This window comes from Amia ocellicauda, chromosome 18 (genome assembly GCF_036373705.1).
Source record: "Amia ocellicauda isolate fAmiCal2 chromosome 18, fAmiCal2.hap1, whole genome shotgun sequence".
Lineage (NCBI taxonomy): Eukaryota > Metazoa > Chordata > Actinopteri > Amiiformes > Amiidae > Amia > Amia ocellicauda.
The window spans coordinates 19,264,353-19,288,607 of record NC_089867.1 but is presented as its reverse complement, the minus strand read 5'-3'; the positions used below and the strand labels follow the sequence as shown (position 1 = coordinate 19,288,607).

The window sequence follows — 24,255 nt, the reverse complement described above, 5'->3', positions numbered from 1 at the left end:
GGTGCATTATGGTTAATGTTTAACCGGTGTACTGGGGCGGGGGGGGGGGCATGCTCATTCGATAGGGCAAAGGAAAGCTATACATTTCTGCAGCTTCAAGTTTGCGGTTGACCCTTCTTAGGCATCATCGTTAAAACACAGTGAAAACATGAACATGGATTATAGTGACCTCACTTATCGTTAAACGAAAGGCAAGGAAATGGGAGTCAGAAGGGCTGTGTGAGAGCTGTTTTGGAAACTCACCCTGCTGATGTTGTTTCGAACACAAGATAGCAGCTGCTCGGTTGAGGGCAATCGAGACAAATGTGTCAAATTGGTGTCTTACAGTGACCTCTGCTGTGGCTGGTCTCGGGGGGGTTCGGGCTGTGGGTGAGGTGCTGGAAACACCCACAGACTCCCATGCAGGCCGGCCCAGCCCGCTATTGTTGTTTAAACAGCAGGGCTAGCCAGGCTAGGCCAGGTTGAATTGGCGGAGATGAGGGTGGGGGAAATGTGTGATAGTTGATTTGTCATTCGTGTCATTAAATTCCCTGGCGTTGACTTCAGAAATGAAATATTCAAATGCTTTTTAATGGAAACTATGGCGCCACAGAATTTGAACAGCTGATTAACCCTTCTTGCTGACAATCAGCCAGCCCATACAAATTCCCCTACAAATTAAACAATAGGAAATGGTGACATGGAGGACTGGCAGAAATCCAGACTTTTCTGTCTCACTTTCTCCCTCTACTCATGTGAAGTGTACACATACCTATAAATGTGTATCTAACTGGTCCAAACTCACCCTAGTTAATGCAAACAATTTGTGAGCCAAGTCACATTATTTTTGTAATATAAATGGATTGATAGCAAAAGCTAAAAATGCCTCTCGCAGATGCATTTGAGTCTGTCTACCTAATTTACAATGTTTGCTATTCATTCATTCATTCATTGGTTTAAAGGAAGGACTAACTACTCACAATGTGTGTTGGATTTGAGTCTGGTCATGACTTTGTGCAACTCCTGATATTTCAAGTTAGGGAATCTCTTAGTAAATGATTAAGCTACTGACTGGTATGTACATTTTGCAGAGAATGTCAAACGGGAAATACAAGTGGGAACAAACTGGTATAACAAGTGGGAATTGTTCATTAGAGTTGAAATTGTTTATCATGGTTAGGGTTTTATTTGTAAAATATTAACTACTGAATACATCATCTATGCACTTTAGGTCAAGTGAACCGAATTCAAAAATAGCCTGCAGATCTAGAATTGAATCGTTTTGTTTGATCAACCACTATTAAATCCTAATAAATCTTAATAACTAATAGCCCATGTCTTGAAACTGAATTGCGAAATGCTATGGAGTTAGGATAGGTAGACCTATTCCTGATTCACACATTCCCTCAGTAAACAGAAGCCTTGCCCCACCTCAGGGTGCGTCATTACATAAAAATGCCACTGGTGATTTAAGGGCACCAGTCACCTTATTCTCCCATTAAGATGCATTGCCCAGTTAATAATTTTGTACATTCTAGACGTACTCTGTCATCTCTGTCCAGGAATTTCTTGTGTGAGTTTATAACAGCATGCCCTTCCAGCAACTTGATTCATTAATGACCGAGAACCGGTGCAATAGTGGCAACATCTCAGGGGAGGGGTTTCATCCAGAAGTGGATCAATATATGCTGGTAATGATATATAGCACAGTTCACATCTACATTTTAATTTGGTTCACCTGCGAATGGCATAGGATACCTACTTGAAAGTGTTGTGTAATACCATGTAGTCTATATTGATGCATCACAGGCGCCATGAGTTATCAAAAGCAGAATTGATGTCCACATTTTTTGATATCAGGAATTCCATTTCCCTTTGTGATGTCACCAAGTAATTCGAATTTCTGATATCAATTCTATTTCTGGCATCAAGACGTTTGATGTATTTTGATATCAGCAATTGAATTTCTGATTTCAAAAATGGTATTGTTTTTAAATCAGTACAAATTATACTTCTGATAGCAAACATTTAAAAAGTGTTAAATGCTCCCATTGGAGACCAGCACCGCTTACCTGCAGACACGCCTGCAAGGCGTGTCTGCAGGTAAGCGGTGCTGGTCTCCAATGGGTGAGAGTAACAGGATGGGAGGTGGACCCGTATAAATGCTCACCTGGGAGGCAGAGAGAGTTATAGTAACACTTGCGGAAACCTTGAGGATATTATTACAAACAGACACCGTAATGAGGAGCCAGCAGGCTGTGGCATCTCTGTGCATTTTGGTGAGTAACTAGAGAATCCCTTTCTCTGTATTTTTCACTGTTGCTGTAAACCACTAGAGCTCACACTAGTCCAAATAACTAAGATATATATATCAATAGATACACACTTCTTTGCTTTAAACGCGCATTTACGCATTTCTTTTCTGTGTTTCGTAGGTATTGTCAAGAACAACCACAACAGCGGCGGATACGATTTGCGCAGACCCCCCACAGTGAGTTCAATATTTCTGTATCTTAAATTATATTTGAAATAATCCAGTGGTTTAATCAAATATTTCTGACAGTTCTTTAATCACTGGACTAATTTATACTTTCTCCCGATTCATTTCAGTTGTCATATTATGGGTGCTGATTGGACTAGGCTTTGGTATGTCTGGTAAGTCCTGTCTATCTATTTGTATTCTGGAATAAAATTAAACCCTATGTGGACTACTGTATATTTCAATTGAACGCCCATAGAAAATAATGTTCACCTCTTTATTATTATTATTATTATTATTATTATTATTATTATTATTATTATTATTATTAATCCTAATAATACACTTGTGAGTTTTTGTTTCTGAAAACCTCCTCTGAAGATCTGTTTATCAGATATAGAGTAATTAGCATATTAATGCACATCATTAGAGAAGTGTAATTTATTTCGTGAATTCAGTTAAGGTTTGGTTCTTATTGATCTATTGCTGTTAGTACAGAGACTAAATCCCCTTAACCAACTGTTAAACCGAATGCAAGAACATTAAAATAGAAAGAAGACTTATTGTTGAAGTGTGTTTGGTTCCAGGATGGATTGTAAAACATCTTCTGCCTTTTTTTTTTTGTTTGTTCACGCAGGTTGATCTTAATGGTCATATCTGTTGTGCTGGTGTTTGGTATCCTCGTGAGTTGCATCAAGTTCTGCTGTAAGACCAACAAGCCCTCTGCGTTCTCTGGACACCCATTTGAAGTCACTGTGATTTCTGTGGACAATGAGAGCACCGTGCAAAGCACAAGCACCTTATCCTGTAAGATATTCATTATAACTCCTCTTACTGTGGGAACTTCACAATAATATTTATCTACCATCTAATAAAAACGTTTTTGGTAGGAGTGGTGTGGTAGCAATACTGTCAAGTACATGCCTTTACTTGTGTAAACACTGCTAGGCTGTATATTTAAGGCTGCTTATAGACAGCCTGTATTGCTGATAAGAGATAAAGGTTGTTTTCTTAGGTATGCTGAAGAACAGACTAAAAGGAACTAAGCAGCTCAGTCTTATGTTTCTAAAATAAATAGACAAGGCTTTTATAAAGCTACTAGTTATGTGTCAGTTCACAAGATGCACGTAAGTCACTGATATTGATAAACAGCACTGTTTCCAAAATCTCCAAAATAATAATCTGGTTGAAAAAGTAATTTCTAACAGCATTTGGATCAATTAACCAACTTAATTCAAAGGATTTATATTAAATTTCTCATGTATCCACTGAAGTGATTTGGTTACCTAAATCGGTCTTTAAAAATCACTTTTAAATATCCAGCTATTTAGTCAGAGACCTTGTGTACATTTGTACATGTTTCGAAGGCCTTAGAGATAAAACCAGGTTGGAGCGAGAGTCACAGGAAACACTGCTTCTCAATACTGATGCTGGTGTTTCTTTTCTGTCTTTCTCCAGCAGCCTATGGCCCCTCTCACGGCAGCCGCCCCTCACTGTCCTACAGAGTGGAGATGGGCAACAACTCTTCCCCTCCACCCTATAATCTCTACGCTCTGGAGAACCCACCAGAGTATGAAGAAGCCTTAAAGATGCCCGTGAATGACCATGCCATCCTGCCAGGTGTCCGGAAAGCAGACAGCTCTGCAAACGAGACCATTTCTACAGAAGCCCAGGAGGAGCCTCTCTCAGAGGAGGATATGAACATGAGAAACCAGGAGCAGCAAGATCTGGAGAACCCCCCAGAGGCCCAGGCTGACTCTGCTGAGGAAGAGCCTCCTCAGTACGAGCTGTACGACACTATCGGAGAACACCCTGAGGAGGAATTCAGTGACATAGAACTGGATGACACGGACTCCATACACAGTCACGAGGTGGAAATAATTTGATGAACATCTACAAAACCAATGACTTGGACTTGTTGGTCTTTTGCTCTGTGATCACGCAGTCAGTGGCCAAGGTACCAAGACCTGGACGCTGCCCTAAAAACACAAGGACCCTAACCGCACCAATGCCAAATCAGGCTTCAACTCCAGAAGAAAGTGCCACGTCATGAAGAGCTTTGTCACAGTGCAGTCAGCAGCTTCCTGTAACCCAGGCTTTATGCTGGTTATCCTGGCAATTGCAGCAGGGTTTGAGCCTTGTGTTGCTGTAGATCGTCATGGTCAGTTGGAAGTCAGATGACTAGGGGTTTGCTTGGATTACACAAAGCTTGTGTAAAACAATGGGCTTTCAGTGTTCCTTAGAGCACCACCCTTTCTGTGCGCTTCAACAGTGCTTGGTTCCCACAGCCTGTAGACGTCATTTGTCTTACCAGTCATGGAACAGATCCTTTAAGATCGGATCTGTCAGGTGGGATTAGAAGAGTAACGTTGCATCTGGAAGACATTTTCCAAATATTCTGTGTTTCTCAGTTCTAGGGTGTATGTTGGCAACTCAAAAACCCTGTTTTTCCCATTGCAAACTGTCTCTTTCAAGGGTGTAGCTTCCGTCTGCAGTTGCAGTTTTGCAAAAAAATAGGGCCTTTAGTGTTATCCTACCAATGGCCGCCCCTTCCCTTCACACAAACACCAAGAAGGTGTCCTGCTGTCTGTCAGTCTTACTGTAGCTGAGTATCCCAGAGTTTTGTATGTGTAACAAGGACTCTGCCTTGCTTTCTCTTTATAAAGAGATGTATTTCACAGCATGTTGCTGCAGTTAATATCATTACAGAGTAATGGAAGATGTTTTTTTTGTTTTTTTAACTTTTTGTACAGATGGTGAAAAAGCAAGCAATTCAAAGCAAGTGTAACCTGTTTTCTCATCCATAGCAAACCAGAGTTACATGAATCAAAGGGATTGAGCATTTAATGCAATTTGCAAATTGAATATAAAGTCACCTTTTTCAATACTACAGTTAAGGTATGCTCCTCTATAACATGTATTGCTCAACCAAATTACAGATTACAGATAAGTGTGGTAGGTGCCATGTGCATGTTACGCAGAATCCAATCAATTAGACAATACACATATTGATTTGATTCTCTACATTATATTGTATTAAATCAGTTTTTATAAAGGCATTCTTGTGCCCATGTCCATTTATATTGTGTTTTTGTATTTTTACAAATCTTGCTTGGAATTGTAATGTGGTTTACAAAGCTTTCACATCGATTTTTTTCATATATATACAAACTTTAAAAATATGTCTGTTAAACCAAGTGGTTTGAATAATAAAATAATACACAATAACTTATAATACGTGTGGCTGTTTCCTACAAGTAACAAAATCTACAGAGGCTGCTGGCAAGCCTGTCTTTAAACCGACGCCAAAACGTTCTTCATCCATCGGTAGACTTTTCACTATAGCCATGCATATATATGTATGTTTATTTTATACATTTACTTCAACCAGGATTACTTAACCCCTTTTTCATGGACAACTGGTGGGATAAGAATAAATATAACAATCAAAACCGTATTTTTAAATAAATATTTTAATAAAAGGTTTGTAATGCACAATAACAACCGAGAACATGTTTTATTTGTTTGTACAGTCAATCACAGGTAATGGACACATTTTACAGGGGGTTGGTTGATATCTATATCCAGTCTATGTCAATAAGATCTAGAATATTTGAAAATGTAACTACCTTCCTCTGATGTCACAAAATGTTCATACTTGTGAAGCAGGACCTTCTGATTTTTTTATAAAACAATCACTATCATTGGCTACAAGTTGTTACTCTTGCTGTTGCTGGCTGGAATCTTCTGTGTGCCGACGTCACTCGCCCTTCTGTCTCGATATTAGGTCATCTTGAAAGAGTCTCCGGTCATCATGGCCACGAATTCTGTCGACATTGAAGTTATTTCCCCCCGTTATTATTAAGTAGTGATATTCTGAAAATTGTGTCCCATAAAAATTGCTGGAGTTTCCGACTGGTTCAATGGAATCTTTTATTTGATTTCATGTATCTGTTTAGATTCATGTCTCTATGATAATGGATCCAATGCAAAATAGCCCGATAGACACACATCTGTTTCGCACATCCCTTTCACCTGTTGTGACACTGTGGAGGGATTTTTGTGTGACAGGCAATCAGGTCCGATTGGATGTGTTTTATTTTACCTTCATAATCAATGGTTCCGTCTCCGTCTTTGTCGGCTTCCTTCATCATCTGCTCGGCCTCCTCCGCGTTGAGGGGTTCTCCCGCGTTCATCATCACGTACCTGAAATGCATTGAAGGCCCAGAGCCTTTCGTTAGGATTACCGAGCTCAGAACAAAGAGCTTTGGATTCAGAAGTCTGCGTGTTCATGGCCTCTGGGTGTTTTTACATGATGTCCAAGCAGAACACTACCCTGATTTGTGATTTGTGCGAGTGGTGATGACATTTGGAAAACCTCACTCTGAATGTATCTGACAACAAGCACTGAACTTACTATCAGCAAAGAAAAAAGATTGCTAAGTATCAGCATTTGTTATTTACTTTGCTTCACCACTGGATGTCACCAGAGCTGACCGAAGTTGAATATGAGCTGTTTTTCATACTGAAGGCTGTATATCCACATATACAAACTGCTTTATGTAACAGGGCTGTGTAAGATGAGACTGAGGGCGGCATCACTCTGTTGGTACAGCGTGCTGAGATGGCGGCTCAATGCCATGAGTGTCTGGCCGCACCGACACCTACAAGCTACACTGACACAGAGAATGTAATGCTCTCTGTTTTACTTATAATTGATCAAATATATATTTTTATATTTTCATGATTAGGAATCGAATCTGCATGCTTTTGGATGTAAACACAAAATGATGTTTGTGATATTTTGGACAATGTTCTCTGGACATGCGATAAGCGTGACAGAGACTCCTTCAGGCCTACTTGAGGGACTCCCAGTCGATGTAGCCCTTGGACTCCTTGTCAAAAACCTTGAAGGCGGCGCGGAGCTCAGCGTCTTGGTTCTTGGCCTTCTCATGATAAAGTACCATCAGGCCCAGGAAACTGTCGCAGTTAAAGACTCCTTTACCTGCAATTATATGTGCTGTGTAAATGAGGGGTACACCTTCAGAAGAGAGAGAGGCTGAGAGTGTAACTGGTCATTAAGCAAATAACACTATTAATAAGTCGCAAGTAGTGATCATAATGGTGCATTGCTTGAACTATGAAAACATCTGTTCTGTTCTTCCACCTCAAGATGTTTTACCCAATTGCAGATCTTGTCTTTCTTTAGGACTGTGAAAGACTCACTAGCACCTAAAATACAGAGTTTCTAGTAATTCCGGTATGCCAAACATCAGGAGGTGTGAATGTATCTCTGCAGATTCAGAGTATCCTTGCTGTTCGAGTGAGGTACGTTTTCACAAAATATCTGTATATTAACCACCAGATGGCGGACTTAACCAAAGGATTGCAATTAGCAACCCAACATGGAGAAGAAATTCTTCTCCAAAACTTGTAATAAAGTACTGAGCGACTCAGGGGTCGGATGGTTCTTTAGATCAAAGTCTGTGCACATCCATCAATTTATGCCGGAATCGCAGATTGATTTTATAACGATCATATTCAATCAATACAATCCATCAATTTGCATTAAGAGTTGTCATTGCATGTTGATGCTGAACCACAAAGCGAGAGCTCATCTCTGCTAGTCTCTGCCTGGCATTAGTAGAGCAGCCTCTTGTGTGATACACTGGTCTGGTACTTGCATGCTTTAGGGTAATCACATGGCTGTACTGTGGGAGTAAGAGATGATTCAATCTCTAATTTCCAATGGGAAAGGAGACATACCATCCTTGTCCACATCCTTGGCCATCTGGACCAGTTCTCTCTTGGTGAGGTTGATGCTCATCAGGCTCATGAGTTTCTCAAGCTCCGATGTCTTGACTTCTCCGTTCCCCTCCTCGTCGAACATCTCAAACACACCTTTGTATTCGGTGACCTGCTCGGGAGTCAGGGTGTCGGCCTGCAAAAGAACAGGGACGCTGGGGCATTGAGAGCAGGGACCCGGGTCTGTAAATCTATTGACTTGACTTGTCAGAGACCACTTTTAGGGTTACGGCGTAAAAATGGAAATAGAAGTTTACACGCCATGTTAAAATAACCCGTACTGCGGTGTGTTTGCTATGCTGTACTCCTATGGCAGAGTTAGCTTTAAGGACCTTCATGTGCAGAAGATGCAATCTGATCCAAGTTCAAATAAAAGGAATGCACAACTCTGCATAAACTTAATAGAAGCACACAATTTCTGTTTTGCTAACTCTAACATTCGTTTCACTGATTTGAATGATTAAAAACATGTCAGAAAAGTTTTTGATTTAAAAATTAAATGATGCCAAACTTTACCTGAAAATAAAAACACCTGCACTAAAACTTTTTTTTTTCCTGCATATCATCTTTGCTTCTGATTTGGTACATTAGAAACAAATTGATATGATTCTGTCATCCAGGACCTGCTTTTAAGGTAACATTAAGGTAATTTATCGTTTTAAGCTTTTACACTTTTGTGGTGCTGCCTTGCAGTCATTTGGAATTAAATTACCTATAATGTCGGAAGAATTCCCAAACAATGATGGTCCCATATAGAGACTTACATGAATCTTGATTTTTCCTCTCAAACAACAGCAATAACACAGATTTCCTTCCCCAAAAATAGATTTAACTCTTGGTGCTCCACACACTAAATGTTTTAGTTATTAATAGAAGTAGTAGTAATGCTCCAGAAATAGGAAAGAGGTCAATTACCTCTTTGTGACAAATTATTCACAATTCATTCCCCCGAATCAGTGCAAAGTTGTGGCTCAACAACAGGATACAGCACTTCATTTGAATCCTCCTGTTACATTTAGCTTCCATTATGATTTTAGCTCATTTCACTTGCACTTGGTATGTATTTGTCAGTATCTTCAACACTGACCGACACCAGGATGATCAGTGGAAAGTCCACAGAGGCGCAGTACTCACCATTGTGGCAGAGGCAGGAGTGACTGCGGGCGACGGTGCTCTGAGACTGACTGAGTTGCACCCCAAGTAAGAATGCAAGTCCTAACTTCAACATTATTCAAGGGGCTTGCTCAACGGGGTCCCCTTGGAGTTAAGAATCACATAGACCTTTTATGGTTTACGGGGGAGTGCTAGATTCCTATTTCTGGAGGAATCTGGGTTGGAGTCAGCCGAGCAGTCTGTGAGGGAATATCAGTTATCAAACCCCGTTCTGCAGTGGACAATGAATGCATTAAGAGTCAGAAGAGCAGAGTAGGACCTAAAGAAGTTAGGCGCACCTATGTCGTTAAATGCACTTTGTGTGCACAAGGTCCACTTCCATCAGAGAAACACTGAATTCTCCATCTCTTAAAAATCTAAAGAGTTGTGTTTGAATGCCAAGCAACAATGTTTAAATAACTAAATTGGAAATATTTAGAGAAGAAACCCTTAACTAGAAACTCTGATGGCACAATTTGATTAAGGTTTTTATATTTTAGCCCTAAAAATGTAAAAATAAATCATCATCTTGTTTACAGCCTCCCTCTTAGCTTCTAGAAGGGTGCAATTATTCCCTTAAATGGATGGATGTTACCAGATGAAATAAAAACCAGAAAACCCCTTGTCTCTGGAGGACTGGAGAGTGCCCCTCCCCCCATCCCAGTCTTAGCCCCTGTGCTCCTGCTGCAGTCTTTGTGTCGCCCCAGACGCTGCACCGGGACTCTGCAGGTTGGCAGTGGTGTGTCTCTGTCTCGCCCTGCTCTCCTCTGAGACCCTCTAACTGTTATCAGCTCTCCATACTCCTCAACAGGTGCAGCCCCAATCCCAAGAGCGCTGCCTCGGTCCTTCACACCAAATAAGGGGCCAGGCTGGACTTAAGAGTTTATTTAGATCGCTGCCGGGGAATTGGGCAGCTTCTTAAGATTCAGACGCCGAGGCTTTGGCCCGTCTTACCTTGCAATAACCCTGCTGCTTACAGAAGCAGTTGATACGGTGGGAGCCCAGAATAGAATCCAGATATTATGGTTTATCTTTTTTGGGCATGGTTTACTAAACTGTGTTTTATAATGAAAAGAGAGCTCGTGTTCAGAGCATTTTGGATTTCTGTTCATTTATATCACCTCTGGGGCTGCAGAATTTATTATTTCGTTCGGCTGTTTTTCTTTTTTGGGGAATTCAGAGTACGCAGGGTGGAAACCCCACGATGAGTCAGTAAACTTCAACATCAATTACACAAGATTGTGCTAATTAGGCCCTGTCAAAGCAGATGTACATCCTGGTGTCTCGTAGCATTTCCTTTTTAATATATCTTTGGGTTTTTTGTGTAGTGAAGTAAAATACTACAATTTTTCAAAATCGAAATCCTTGAGACAGTGAAGGATAATCTACCTAATCATTTATCTTGGTATCTCTTGGGGATCTCTTTGAATATTTCTTGCGTATAATCCTGATACTGCATTTTAGAGCCCAGTTCAAGCACTACAGACTCCCTCACATATCGATATTCAAAGCAAATAGGACCAATGTGCAGTTGCCAGCTTTTCTTGTTATTTTTGTTAACAGATTGTTTTCCCTTAATGTATTTAATGACAGTGTGGTCTGTTAGTGACAGAGATTTGTTTTTATTGTACCATGTTAGTCAGCATTAGTCCTGAAACAAGGTCAAAGGCATAGTGTCCCCAGTGGTATTAGACAGTGAAACAGGAGGTTCGCTGTATCAACAGCAGATGTCAGTGATGCACTTGTATTAGCCAGTGGAAGCTTTCCATTCTTAGCAAAACATGCTGTCAGCATTTATGGGAGATTGAAACAGATTACACTAAATCAGATTATTATATTATATCCAGACCAGGCTATAAAAAGCAAGGTAATTACGAGATTTAGCTTAATCTAATGTCAGTCTTTTCCTGAAAACGTATCAAATCATATTATGTGATTTATGTTATCATTTTCCTAAAAGCCCCGTTATTAGCTGATCTCTGCGATGCAAAGCCTATCCTGCTGTTTGTAGCCGACAAGGGAATGAGCTCCTCTGAGGAACTGCCTGCCGTTTGTTTCCACTGTGCTGATGAAAATGCTGTTGATTTATCTAGTTCTCCTCCCAGATACACTGGTGTTTCATTTTGTTTTCATAATTGCCTTCATTACAGGATTTGGTTCATTTCTACATATTGACATGCATCTTTTGGACACCTGTGGCCTGGATCAAATCAAAAATCCTGACCCCTCCAGCTAATCTTAAATGACAAACCCCATATTCAACGTGTTCAGCAGACACCTAGTGGTGTATTGGTCAGTGTTGTAGGAGACTTGGTGCAGGATATGAAACTGAACACTACTACAGCATCCGATGTAAAAGGAAAACAAAAACTAAGATGCCATGTAACACCTTTGGGACTCATCTTGATTTATTTTTTCAGTCTCAGCACCTACATGAAGTGTTATGATATGGGCTGTACCCACACAGCACACGTGGGGGGAGAGAGAAATACAGAGAAATTCTGGCTGCCAGTATCACCTTTTATAGTCAATGTATACTGCATCACTGCTTTTAGTGCTACAGTATATTCATATTTGTATATCTGTATATTCACTTTTTTATAACACATGGTTATTGAGCTGTTTAGAGTCCTTTTTTGGAGATTTGCATGCCATAAAACTTGGTTTGTACCATATTTTTAACATCCCCTTTTGTCTCTTTGCTAAAATCCCACCATGTAATCCTTTGCTAAAATCAATTATCAGTTAGACAATCAGGTGTTATAAAGAAACATGTCAAATGCGGTGAGGTGGACTGAGGATCCTTGATACCATAGATGTAGTCAAAACATCGAAGTAAAAACAGCAGAGTCCTTGACCTCATTCCGGCGCTTACTCAAGACGCATCTCTTCCGACAGCACTTGTAATATTAGTCCTCTATCCCTGCTAGATAGCACTTCAGCTTATTATGCTCCTCGCGTTCTTGATTGTTTTCCTCCTTGCTCCCTTTCCCGTTGCCCTCGTCTGTAACCCTACATCTTGACAGCACTTAGCTTTCACCGTCCAGGATGTAGGAAGTCTCTTACTGTACTTGTGTAAATTGTAAATTGGAATTTGTAAAATGTATTATTTTGAATTGCTATGTTTTAGCTAATTTGTAATGATTGATGCCTTGTACTTCTCTGTATTTTTGCACTTTGTTTGCACTTATGTTGTAAGTTGCCCTGGATAAGGGCGTCTGCCAAGAAATAAAAATAATAATAATAATAATGTAGGTTTAATTTTGAGAGAACATTAAATTGCTCCCCCAATAATGTATGCGCAGCTCCATAGGTGTTCGGGACGCGTCCCCCCAATATTGACCACGTCCCCCCTCGATATTGACAATGTCCCCCTCAATTCTGAGACTAAACCTACGCGGATGCTTGAGACATTAGAGTAACATGGATCAATCCAGACTGTACTGGTAAGAGTTTATTGTATTTTTTGTATTGTATTTATACTTAACCTGACTTGAGTGAGCATCAAGCCAGATTTCAATCATGAACACTTCTGATTACTGTTTAGAGCTGCTGCTAAACCCAGATGGTGTGCAGTTTTATGATGTGGACATGTTTGAACTTCAGGTGTCAAGGCTGAGGCCACCCAAGCTCCTTTCATTCCTCTCTTCCTTATCTGCATTCAATTTTCTCCAGAAAGACGGCTTAGTAAATTATCGCGCTCCCATGTCTATCGCCAAGAAGCACTTGAATTTCGTTGGCAGCTCTCTGACAGCTCAACTCCCTTAGCTTGTGCAGTGTGCATACACCATTGCAGAACTGAGCCAAAGCTTTGCCATTCAGGAGCAGTATTCACTTCTGCCACTGGGAGGAAATATTTCCTTGCTGCAGAACAATTTCCTTCAAATTGCAAATGGATGAAACCTGTACAGTATGCAGCAATTCAGCACATTGGAATTGTTAAAGGATTTTTAAAATTTTTGTACAAGGCAGGTTTTTTGATGTTGTTTTTTATTTATTTATTTGTTTATTTGCTTTACCCCATTGGAACTACAAGCTGCTAACCATGTGCTATCTGGGTGGAGGAATCTGTGTGTGATATAAGATTGTGAAAGATTACTAGTACTAAGATATGTGACTGCCTCTTTTGTACATTTTTTGGCAAAGATGGTCTAGGGAGCCTTTTCCTTTATGAGCTCGGTTACATGCTTTCATCCAAGTAAGACCCCAGTCCCTTTTATTTCTCTCAGAGCGAGAGAGTCGCTAAAGTGCTGATGTAGCATCTCGCCAGCAGTGCACAGAGCTTATGCATTTTCAAATTGCCCCTTACGCTGCAGTGAGCTACCTACTGGAGATAAAAGGCAGACAACCCTCCTAATGATTCCCTATGGGACCTGTGGTGTGGCTTTCTTGACAGATGCATCAAGACAGAGGGTATCTACGGTAACAGATTGTGAGAGTGCTCTTCTCTCTCTGTGACTGGCATAGGCTTGTGTGTGTTTGTGTGTGTGAGCACATGGGTCCTTGTGAGCATATAGAAGCCAAATATATAAATAAAGTTTTTACCTACAACATTGTACATTCAGTGGTCTGTTTATATGCATATGAAAGATTAAATACTGTACTTTCTTGCAGTAAAAAAAATGAGCTATAAGTGCCAGAGAAGAGATAATAAGTATTTATGATATTTTAATATTATTTTAGTGGTAGTAGTAGTAGTAGTAGTAGTGTTAGTAGTAGTAGTAGTAGTATTGTCCAGGAGAATGGGGATATGGGAATGTTTTTTTACACCGCAGGTATATTGCAGACAGAGCTGTGAGACAAGCTTGAATCTACAAATAATTAAATATTAATTAACATTTAATAATACATGACAACATCTGCATTTATTCTAATACCCCAATGTGTGATCCTACCCTGTTATTAATAATCCATTATATCACCACAATCTTACTATTTATTAGTTACTTATGACAAGTACAATGGGGGGAATATAACACAATTACTGTATATATTAGCATTAAAAAGACAAAAATGTGATCAATAGAGCATCTGTACTTAATTAGAACATAAAATAGAGGAATAAATTATATATCCTGTACATTAAAGCATGGTCTGTGGTTCACATTTGTTTTTTAGAAAGTTAATTTAGTGTTGTTTTTCAGCACTGCTTTAAAGAAACACTAATGGTGTGATATTCCATTTGTCTTAGTGGCAGCTATGCCAAATCTGACTCTTGTTCCTACCAGAATGTGTAGATCCTAATGGTATCTATATATGGTAAAAATATATTTTCTGCATTGCTGTGAGTGTTCCCAGTAGAACTCATATCTACGGTAGATTGTGCAGATACTACTTGGCTGTGTATACCTTTCTAGGAATATGGAGAAAGTGTTGTGCTACATTAAACTTAAAAGACTCACTGATTAAAACCAACTTGACATAAGAAACAGTGCTGCAATCAAATCCAGTAGCAGGAATGACATTTAAGTTCTTATTAAGCCAAGCAATTCCCCATCCCATTATTGGTATTGTCTATGAATATGTTATGTGTTGACACGCTTTCTCAAAGGATTTGCATAGATGTGGAGAGAGGGAAAGGAGCATTTGTTTATGGTGAGCATTAAAACAACATGCCTCACTACAGACAATGTGAGCCTCATCACCTCGGACTCTCTTCATCACAAACAAAGCAAAATTTGCATAAAGCAACTGATACCAAGACCAACAACGGGGAGTGACTCTTCTGTAAACCACACTATATAAATCTTGAGCTTAACAAGTTGCTATGTTCTTTTTGGCTTTTATTTCCTTTCTACTAAATGGATAACTTTCCAAATGCATTTGTAAGGACATAGACTTACAACCGTTTGCAGCATCTGGATGTGAAACTAGTGAGGTTTGTTTCTGTTAATGAGAAAGTACCATTGTTCCAACGCAAGTACACTTCCCCACGTGATACTAATAAAGTTAACATAATGTGTTAGTCCTTTTTCGTTTCAATGTTCATATCCGGACAAGCTGTTAAACGTGTAAGCTCTAAAGCCGATGCAATCACTTTTTTGTGATGTCAGCTTGAATTAGTGCAGGGGGTGTGTCTTTCATCTGTCTGACATCACTCACAGCTGCTGGAGAAACACCTGTGTAAGAAACATACCCCCCAAAAAACAGTTTTTGAGGTAGCTTCTTCATATTAAGTGTTTGACATGTATGGAGATTTGTAATGGACACACAATGCCACAGTACAAATGTTTTATTTAACCAAATTGTATTGCTAGGATGTTAGTAGTGGACAGCAAAATAAATAAAGGTATATTAATGAGATTCTTCAAAAGTCATCCACTTGCTCTTTATGATGTGGTCTGTTCATCCTTCCTCTAAAATGGAGGAGCAAAATACAAGTCATAAACCAACAACAAATTTGTAGGCATGCATAATAGTGTTTGGATTAAGTTGGCAGGTCATTTTTGTTACGTTTCTGTCTTAATTGTGCCTTGCTTTGCTTACATTTTATTTGATGTGTTTGGTCATGGAAAACAAAATGGTGCTTATTGACTTTTGAGGGGAGGGTGTTGTGAATTCAGGGCTATGCATTACCATATGTGTGTGAGTGAACTACAAAACAAATCTTAACGAGACACCAGTGTGTATCCAGGTTAGGATGTGTTTATGATGTGCTTCTGAGATCCAGCTGTGTTAATTAGCAAAACACTAAACAGGTTGAGCTATTGCCGCATAGGTGAGCTGTCGGTCTCTTAGGAACTTTAATGATAACAGCCACTTAAGTCAACATGTTGTCACCTTTGAGCTTTACAAGGAGGCTGTATGGAGAGCGTGTTTCATTAAAGATTTATATATAACTGTGGCATAAAACTAAATATTAAAAAAATAAAACAATTAGTCAAGTGTTGGTTCAGCAAAACAATAGATTTCAAATAATTCTGAAGCTGTATGAAAACAAATTAAACTTAAACTTTGATCTACAGAGAAAGTAATTTGGTTCCCAGTTCATTATTTTCCCATCTACTCGTTGTACTGATTAATTCAATTTAATTCACTTTAATATCCATATTGAGACAATCTGCCTAAGCATTAAAGGAGATAGATGAACAAAAGGAAGTGGAAGTGTACACAGTTTGTGCCCCTCCTCGATAATTTCATTTCTTCCAGGCAGTGAATTTTCTTGAAGAAAAACACTCTTCTCTTAAAAATGCTTTTGCACTAGATATTCCTGTTCCACGTGCATCTATCATGTTCTGTTACTACCTAGTTCTTTACACGCCACTATAGTAACCTTGCGAACCTTTACCTGAAATACTGCACAGAAAACCTACACTCTCTGTATAGTATTGTTGCACTCATTGTTGGAGCCCTGGATTTCCTAACTTTGATACATTCTGACCTCTAATTTTAATAGAGCTTCTTTCACTGATTGGAAACTCATAAGACAACTCTGCGTTTAATGATCCTTTATACAAAGCACTTTGTCAAAAACACAGAACCTTAGAATGAGGTCTGGCCAAGACTCTGTGGTTCTGTGGGGTCCTTGATAATAGAAAATGATGGGGCTTTAATAGGCTGAAAAAGACAGAGAAGAAAATAAGTTTCAGTCCACACCAAAGGAAGAGAAGTAAAAATAAAACAGGGGGAAGGAGATGTCTGGGAACAAATGCGGTAATAATTCCTAGTCAGCCTTGTGCTTCCTTTAAGGATGCTTCCTCACCACATAACACACCGTTGTTGGTGCTTGTTTTTGTTTTTTCTTTCATACCCTCTGAAACCTGATGAGATGTATTGTAAACCATGTGAGTGCAGGCTTATGTAATGGAATCGTTATATGGGTTATTGTGACAAAGGGGAAACCCCCCATTGGAAAAGATGGAAAAACTGGGTGTGGGTGGATGTATCCTAAATCAAAACTCTCCTTTTTTTCCCATTCACATAATGAACAATATAATATGTGGACCAAACTGTTTAAGACAACTGTCCATTGAATCTATTATGCTTTCAATCCATTCTTTTATACATTTTGTTTATATATATGAACCCGTTATGCATTTGTTTGTTACCTATCGATGAGTATAATATAAAAAATTGTAATCATCGGTCAAACAAAGGCAGCAACAGAGATGAAATGGGTGGGGTTCAGCCATAGCTGTGAGGATGGATGATAAAGCGCAATTGCTCGATCCGGAGTTGGCAGGGGAATAGCTGTGTCTCTCCAGTGGGTAATGGAACATGGTTTGTTGTGGCACAGGTCTCTAAGTAACAGTGCCACCACTGTGCCATGGCATACCCTCAGCATAACACATTGCTTAGGATAATGAGCCATTGTATGGAATTATATCTATTTTTTTCCCAGTATAAGCCTGTGAGGCTCCCTTGGCACCAGCACTTGCTTGGCCGTGTATTCTCTTCTGTATCATAAACAATCTACCATTAGATAAGTAAGGAATCTATCTATCTGTATATGCATATATCTATGTGTATATCTCAACCTATCTCTCTCATATATGTCCCTGGCATGTCTGTCCAGTGGAAATTACTTTAATATTTAAATTAAGACAAATTCTGCAAATGAAAAACCTGCATATTTACATAGGCAAACTACTTTCAATGCACCACAAAAAAGGTTATACATCCTAATTAGAATACAAAAGCACAATGTATTGTGTGGGTTTGAGAAAGGGGAAATTCACTTATGATACTTTTCTGGAAAATGGAGCCCACTCTTATAAGGTCCAACTAAAAATAGAACATTTACCACAATCTCAAAGGAAAAAGAGAGTAAGGAATTTTCCAGGTTTTATTTTAATTTACATTGTTTGGCGATTCCTCTCCTAAGATTGGAAATTATCATTTTCATGGGTTAACAATTTGTTTTCTGTTCAGCGAAGCAACTTAAGGTCTTTTCAAAAATGTAATCTTCCAGCCCTTTGGGATCATGTGATTTTAAATTCTGCGAAAGGTCAAAGTAAGAGGGCAGCTTCCTCCCTCCACAAAACAATCAGCTGGTTTCTTAGTTAAAATGATCTCTCTTAGGTTTCGTGTATTACAGTTAATATTTATCTTAATTTGCAGACTGACTTGGCAGAAAAAAATCTCAAACTGCAAGTTCTCTTTAGGTGATCCCTGGAAACACTGAATAATTAAAAAACAACAGAAGCAGGAAGAATATAGGGTATAGTGTCAAAAGTGTAGAATTGAGAACAAGGGCAGTAATGTTCAGACTGTACAATGCACTAGTTAGACCTCATCTGGATACTGTGGACAGTTTTGGGCTCCACACTTCAAGAAAGATATCGCTGCTCTAGAGGCAGTTCAGAGGAGAGCAACCAGACTTATTCCAGGTCTGAAGGGAACGTCCTACTGAGAGACTGAGGAACTGAAGCTTTTCACCCTGGAACAGAGGAGACTACGTGGGGACTTGATCCAAGTCTTCAAAATCATGAAAGGCATCGACCACATCAAACCAGAGGAGCTTTTCCAGATCAGCAGGGACACACAGACCCGGGGACACTAATGGAAATTGGGCTTCAAGGCATTCAAGACAGAAAACAGGAAACACAGAGAGTTGTCACAATCTGGAACAAACCACCTAGCGATGTGGCTAAAGCTGAAAATTTGGGAATATTTAAAAATAGACTGGATAGGATCCTTGGATCACAGATATTAATGGACACCAAACAAGCACAATGGGTCGAATGGCCTCCTCTCGTTTGTAAACTTTCTTATGTTATTATTTTCTTATATGTATACATCAAAGATATAACTTTATTGAACTACAAGTAATTTCATCCTTAATTTGGTTAATTGGATATGTTTGAGTTTTACCCAATAGAATTAAGCAGTGTTAAATTACCACTTAAAACCTGCAACTGAAAGCTGTTACATGTGTCCCCTAAGCTTTGAACACTGTATCTTTTATACCATGTTCATTCCCCAGTAGAGTTCAAAGTTCAAAGTTAGTTAAGGTAGAAATGAGAAATGCTTCACCAAATACAACAACAGGAAATCTAGCAGAATCATGTACAATGAGATGTGTAATAAGATTTGAATTATACAACAGGAAGACAGTTACCTCTTATATTTCCAGCTATGGGAAATAGTAGACTTTGCATTATTTTCTTGTAAATAAAAATATTAATACCAACTAATGTATCAAGGACATAAAATGTAATAATAAATTGAAGCCTGGCAGTTGAATCAAGTTCTAATCTTTACTGTGTTTTATAAACTGAAATTACTTATTTTCCTTTTAAGGAAAACTGGTAGAATCCTAGGGTAAATGTCTGTGCCATTTACCATAATTATATCTTGTCTCAATTATAGTTGACTGTCGCCTACTGTCGTCTTGTCCAGAGTCTCATCTCTCTTTCACTCCACCAAGACCTCTCCAGTCCTTCTGCACCAGAAGATTCACTTTAGCCCCTCTCTGCTGCTCTTCCTCCAGAATTCACTCCTTTTTGCCCCTAAGTTGTGGAATGACCTTCCCACTGAGGTCAGGGGGTCAGGACTGTGCAGTATGGTCCAAAGACAATAGGATGTATTCCTACTGAATTGTATTCCTATTGTATTTTGTATTGATTGTATTACTGCACTTGTGTAATGCATCAAAATGTTTCTTGTCTAAAATGTATGTCGCCCTGCTAATACATACAAATAATAATATCAAGTCATAACACTTCATTCTCACATGGTATGATAAAGAGTGGTTGCTGGTTTCACCTGACATGGCTTAGCTGAGAAACCAGTATGACTAGAAGATCACAGGTAATTTTAACATGCTGAATAGTTCTAGAAAGATCGATTATCCTGTACACATGCAACATGCAGAAGCAATATGTTATCCCCTAGTTTAAAAATAGCATCTACTAATGTCGTAACATTTAAATAATCATATCGATGTATTATTATTTATAACTTTGCAAATCTTGGCCTATGCAGAGAAGGGGAATTCCAAATATGTGTTCAATAATATTGGAGGCCTGTCATTTCATCCCAACACTAGTTATGGAAATGAAAGACACATAATCCTATTACAAGAAGCAATTACCCTAACTTACTACTTGACCGAACAACAACATGCAACAGACAATGTTTTATATAAATAAGCATGCAACACTGACAATGTTGAACTTTTGGTATTATCTGTTTGTAAATTATAAATGAGCAGTATGTGGAATCTGTTGATTTAGTTATAGTTCCTCCATGCATTATTATTATTATTATTATCATAGTATTGTGTGATGATGTGCTGTTGCATAACGATCAACATCTGAGCTATGCGTGCACGTTTGCACCGGCGCTATCGTTGCGGCTCGGACGCGGGTTTGAATCGCGTGGAAGCTGCAACCGACGCCGTCGCGCGCCGGCCTCGTCTCGCCGAACCTCGCGCAGGGCAGCCTCGATCTGCGCCGGCGCCCCGCTGTGTGCGTGGTGACGCTGCCGCAGCGTGGGGTTTCCCAGAGCCGAGTGCAGGGTTACCGCGCCCATCTCTGCTGTTTGATGGCCGGAGGAAGCGACTGAGGTGCCGGAGAGAACCGAGAAAGAGTGGCGAAGAGAGCGAGAGAGTGAGAGCGACCAGCGAGGCTAGAGAAGCGGAGAAGGACCGAGCCCGTCTGCAGCAGCGCAGGACCCTCAAACCAAGCGCCTTATCGCCACTATTTGCCTTTGCTGCGGTGAACCCTGCCCCATCTTTGTGCCGGTGTGTCCCCCCTCGGCGTGTCGAAAGCTGGGTTCGGGAGTGTCGCTCCTCGGTGAAGTCTGTCTGTCGGTCGGTTGGTGCGGAGCGGAGAGGAGAGGATACTTCACTGTGTCTCCAGTCAATGCGATACAAACCACGGACACCTCTGACTGAGAACAGGTAAGAAAAAACAGTACTGCGGGGGGATGGAGAAAAAAAATCGGGGGAAAAATTCAAGGAATGCCTGTATCTGCGGAGCTCCCGGAAAGGGTTAAACGGGGCTGGTGGGCTCGTTGATGTGGACTGCGACGGGGGTGGGGGTAGGAAAAGGGGTGACATGGAGGGAATAGGGATCATTTTATGGGGGTGGAAATAATACACATAAAAATACATTTTCTGGAGTCTTTGACTTGGTTTTGTTTTCCGTCGAGACGTTGTCTACTACTGCGGAACCGTACGTGGGTTTAGCCCTGTGTGTGTACAGAAATACCCGTGTGGATTGCATGATTAAACCAGTTATTTTCTCGATTTGGTACCTGGTATGTGCTTTATAAGACGGCTAAACATCTGTAACATCTGCCACTATCTACACCCAGCAGCAGTGGCATTTTTGAAGCCAAAGATCGACCGATCACAAGGAAGGAAATGTCTCATGTCGAGCTGTACTAGTGGCGGCTCTCCATATTATCAGTGTGGGTTAACTTGTTTTTTTCTCTTTCTTTCTTGGTCATGCTTAGAACAACGAATGGTTTAATACAAAATAAACGTTTGTATCTATAGTGGTCCCCTGTATGGTCGATTACCGTATCAGACCGCAAATGAACTAACATTTCTTCTTTGCTGGCTGGCTGTCTCTCCGGGTCTATAGTGGATCCTATCTGGGTGTGTGCTTGCAAAGGAAGGCATGCAATGATTTAGTTGAATATACATACAAAAGGATGATAAAGTTTTAAATCATCGTGTGGGATTGTCCATTCAGTATGGTTGTGGGAAAGGCAAAAATACCACACAGGGAAAACAAAATTGTAAGCTGTTAATGTTTCCAGATAAAGATGTGGATTGATTTCAATGGCAGCAAATAAAGGATTCAGAGCCATATCTATGTGGTGGAAATGTGAAATGAACGCCTATTTAAAAGACTCCTTGTCATCTTGCTTTTCTTATAGATTGCTTTTTGTATTTACCCTCCATCGGTAATTGTTGCTTCTGCACACATCCAGTAGAAAAAAAAGCACATTTTGTTTAAGTATTGTATGATGGATTTTGTTTTTTTTTTCTCATTAATTTGAGCTCGCTATACAAAAATGACAGCCGAAGGGTGGCATGTATACCAGCCTATAAATCTAGTAGCACCACGTCTCTTGTGCTAGCTGGGTTCTTGTCTGGGTCTTTTATCAGTTTTAATTGCTACCGATTTTAATTAGATACTAAACAGGTAATTGGATTTTGGACAATCGCTTTATTTCAGGTAGATGTTTCGTTTGACTGGCGAATTGTAGGCTTGCTGTGCCCTTGTCGGAACCTGTTATAGCTGTAATATAGAGAGGAAATACATTTATTTAAAATGAGGAAGCTGCGAAACCTCCCAGTTGCAAAAAAGAGAAAAATACAGTTGAACAGGGAGGGGGAATTCTTACTAAAAAGCGTATTGCTGTACTGAACGTTTAAAGAGAGACATTTCCCTATAATAGCACAATTTCTATTTGTTTTCTCTATATATCAATCAATCGCATTGCTTTGTGAGTTGGTGTGTTGCAGCCAGTATAGGGCTGGGTGAAAGCAGGATGTTAACTGATTTCATATACAAATGGAAATGATAGGCAGTAAATGGCTAGGTCTTGCCCCCCCCTAATTTCTCCTCACCGCTGACAATCGGCGTTATTTTGGCAGTTAGAAGTTTTCTGTTTTTCTTTTTTTCTCCTTTTTTAACCCGAGCTATTTTGTATTTTGTTAGTTTACAAAGATGAATGCACCCAGTTAATTTTCTTCCCCCTTTGAATGAATGAGTTCCTCTATTCTGGGCCCAAGCAGCTGCAACGAACAAGATGGCGTTTGCAGTTTTCACAGCGCTTTCCTTTCTGTGCAAGACATCGGCAGAGCATCGGTTAGGCTAAGGAAAGGAAAGAAAGAGCAGCTCACCCCCCTTATTTCCTCGATAAAATCGGTAAAATGGCAAACACATGAACGCTTTACTTATGTTTTGTGGCTTTTTCTCTTTTAATCACATGTTCGAATTGTATTTTTAAAATCAGTGTTAGTTTTTATTTGGCAATTTTAGTGCAACACTTGTGGGTGGGTGGAGGAGAGCAGCTCCAGTATTTTTTAAAATCAGAATCTTGCAGGCTCTGAAGTAAAACGATTTCTTAAAGATATTGGTTAGGAATGATTTTTATGATCTGTCATTTGCATGTCTTTTGTTAGGTATATTTTTGATATTTGGTATTTTTGCTCTGCAGATTTCAGGTCATTTAGACACCCATCTAGTATTAAATAAGACTGTAGAAAACAATTGGCTCACAGCCAAGACTTTAACAGACAGTTTATAAATGCAAATAAATGTGGCTATTGTATTTCTAAAATAATTTTCAGTGATTTCAAATGTTTTACATTTTTACAGAGAATTACTGTAATGACAGGCCATGTTACAAATAGGGAAAAAAGCTGGTCTAATTTGAAAGATGACTTTAAATCTATTTACAAACATTCAAATATATTATTTGACTGCATATTCCGTACACTACAGACATTCTGCTTGAACTATTCTACTTCCTGTTGCTGTGCAGCTTTGACATCAATAGGTCAAAGCAGTAAGTTTCATTTCAGCATGCTTCAGAGTTGTCAGGTAACATCCATTTGCTGTTTTGTTTCCTTTGCTGTCTGTCTAGATTGAGTCCTTCACAGTGAAGTTCCAGGCTTAACTAGTCGAGGATGATGCACACTTTTTTTTATTATTAATTAAAAAAATATTTAAAAGATTGTGTTGAATGATGTGGAATGCTCTCATAATTCTTGGAGGTTAGTGCCCATATTAAGTGGAAATTTCAGATATGGTAGCAGTGTAGCAGATATTAATGATATTTTACTAGGGATACTTTTATGGGATTTAACTTTCATATATAGACTGCTTCAGAAGTCCAAATTTAACTTTGCAGTTTTACACATTAGATGTATATAA

At 39.5% G+C, this 24,255-nt stretch overlaps 3 protein-coding genes across 3 annotated transcripts in view; 2 read left to right on the top strand and 1 right to left on the bottom strand.

The window, feature by feature from the left end:
- The first annotated feature begins 2,171 nt into the window (after positions 1–2,171).
- On the top strand, positions 2,172–5,693 carry LOC136713822 (transmembrane protein 52). The gene is made up of 5 exons (XM_066691040.1): positions 2,172–2,258; positions 2,415–2,470; positions 2,590–2,634; positions 3,096–3,265; positions 3,917–5,693. Exons 1-5 carry the CDS (start codon positions 2,220–2,222, stop codon positions 4,342–4,344), a joined length of 738 nt encoding a protein of 245 aa, XP_066547137.1. The 5' UTR covers positions 2,172–2,219; the 3' UTR covers positions 4,345–5,693.
- Positions 5,694–5,913: 220 nt separating this feature from the next.
- On the bottom strand, positions 5,914–10,148 carry LOC136713823 (calglandulin-like). The gene is made up of 5 exons (XM_066691041.1): positions 9,398–10,148; positions 8,225–8,399; positions 7,319–7,463; positions 6,564–6,664; positions 5,914–6,285 (listed from the first exon to the last, which is right to left on the bottom strand). The coding sequence occupies exons 1-5, from the start codon at positions 9,398–9,400 to the stop codon at positions 6,242–6,244; spliced, it is 468 nt and encodes a 155-aa protein (XP_066547138.1). The 5' UTR covers positions 9,401–10,148; the 3' UTR covers positions 5,914–6,241.
- A 10,713-nt stretch (positions 10,149–20,861) lies between these two features.
- Positions 20,862–24,255, top strand: part of gnb1a (guanine nucleotide binding protein (G protein), beta polypeptide 1a) — a 45,886-nt gene continuing 42,492 nt past the window's right edge. The window contains exon 1 of the mRNA XM_066691350.1: positions 20,862–21,260. The gene's annotated coding sequence lies outside the window, so the exon portion shown is untranslated. The remainder of the gene's footprint in view (positions 21,261–24,255) is intronic.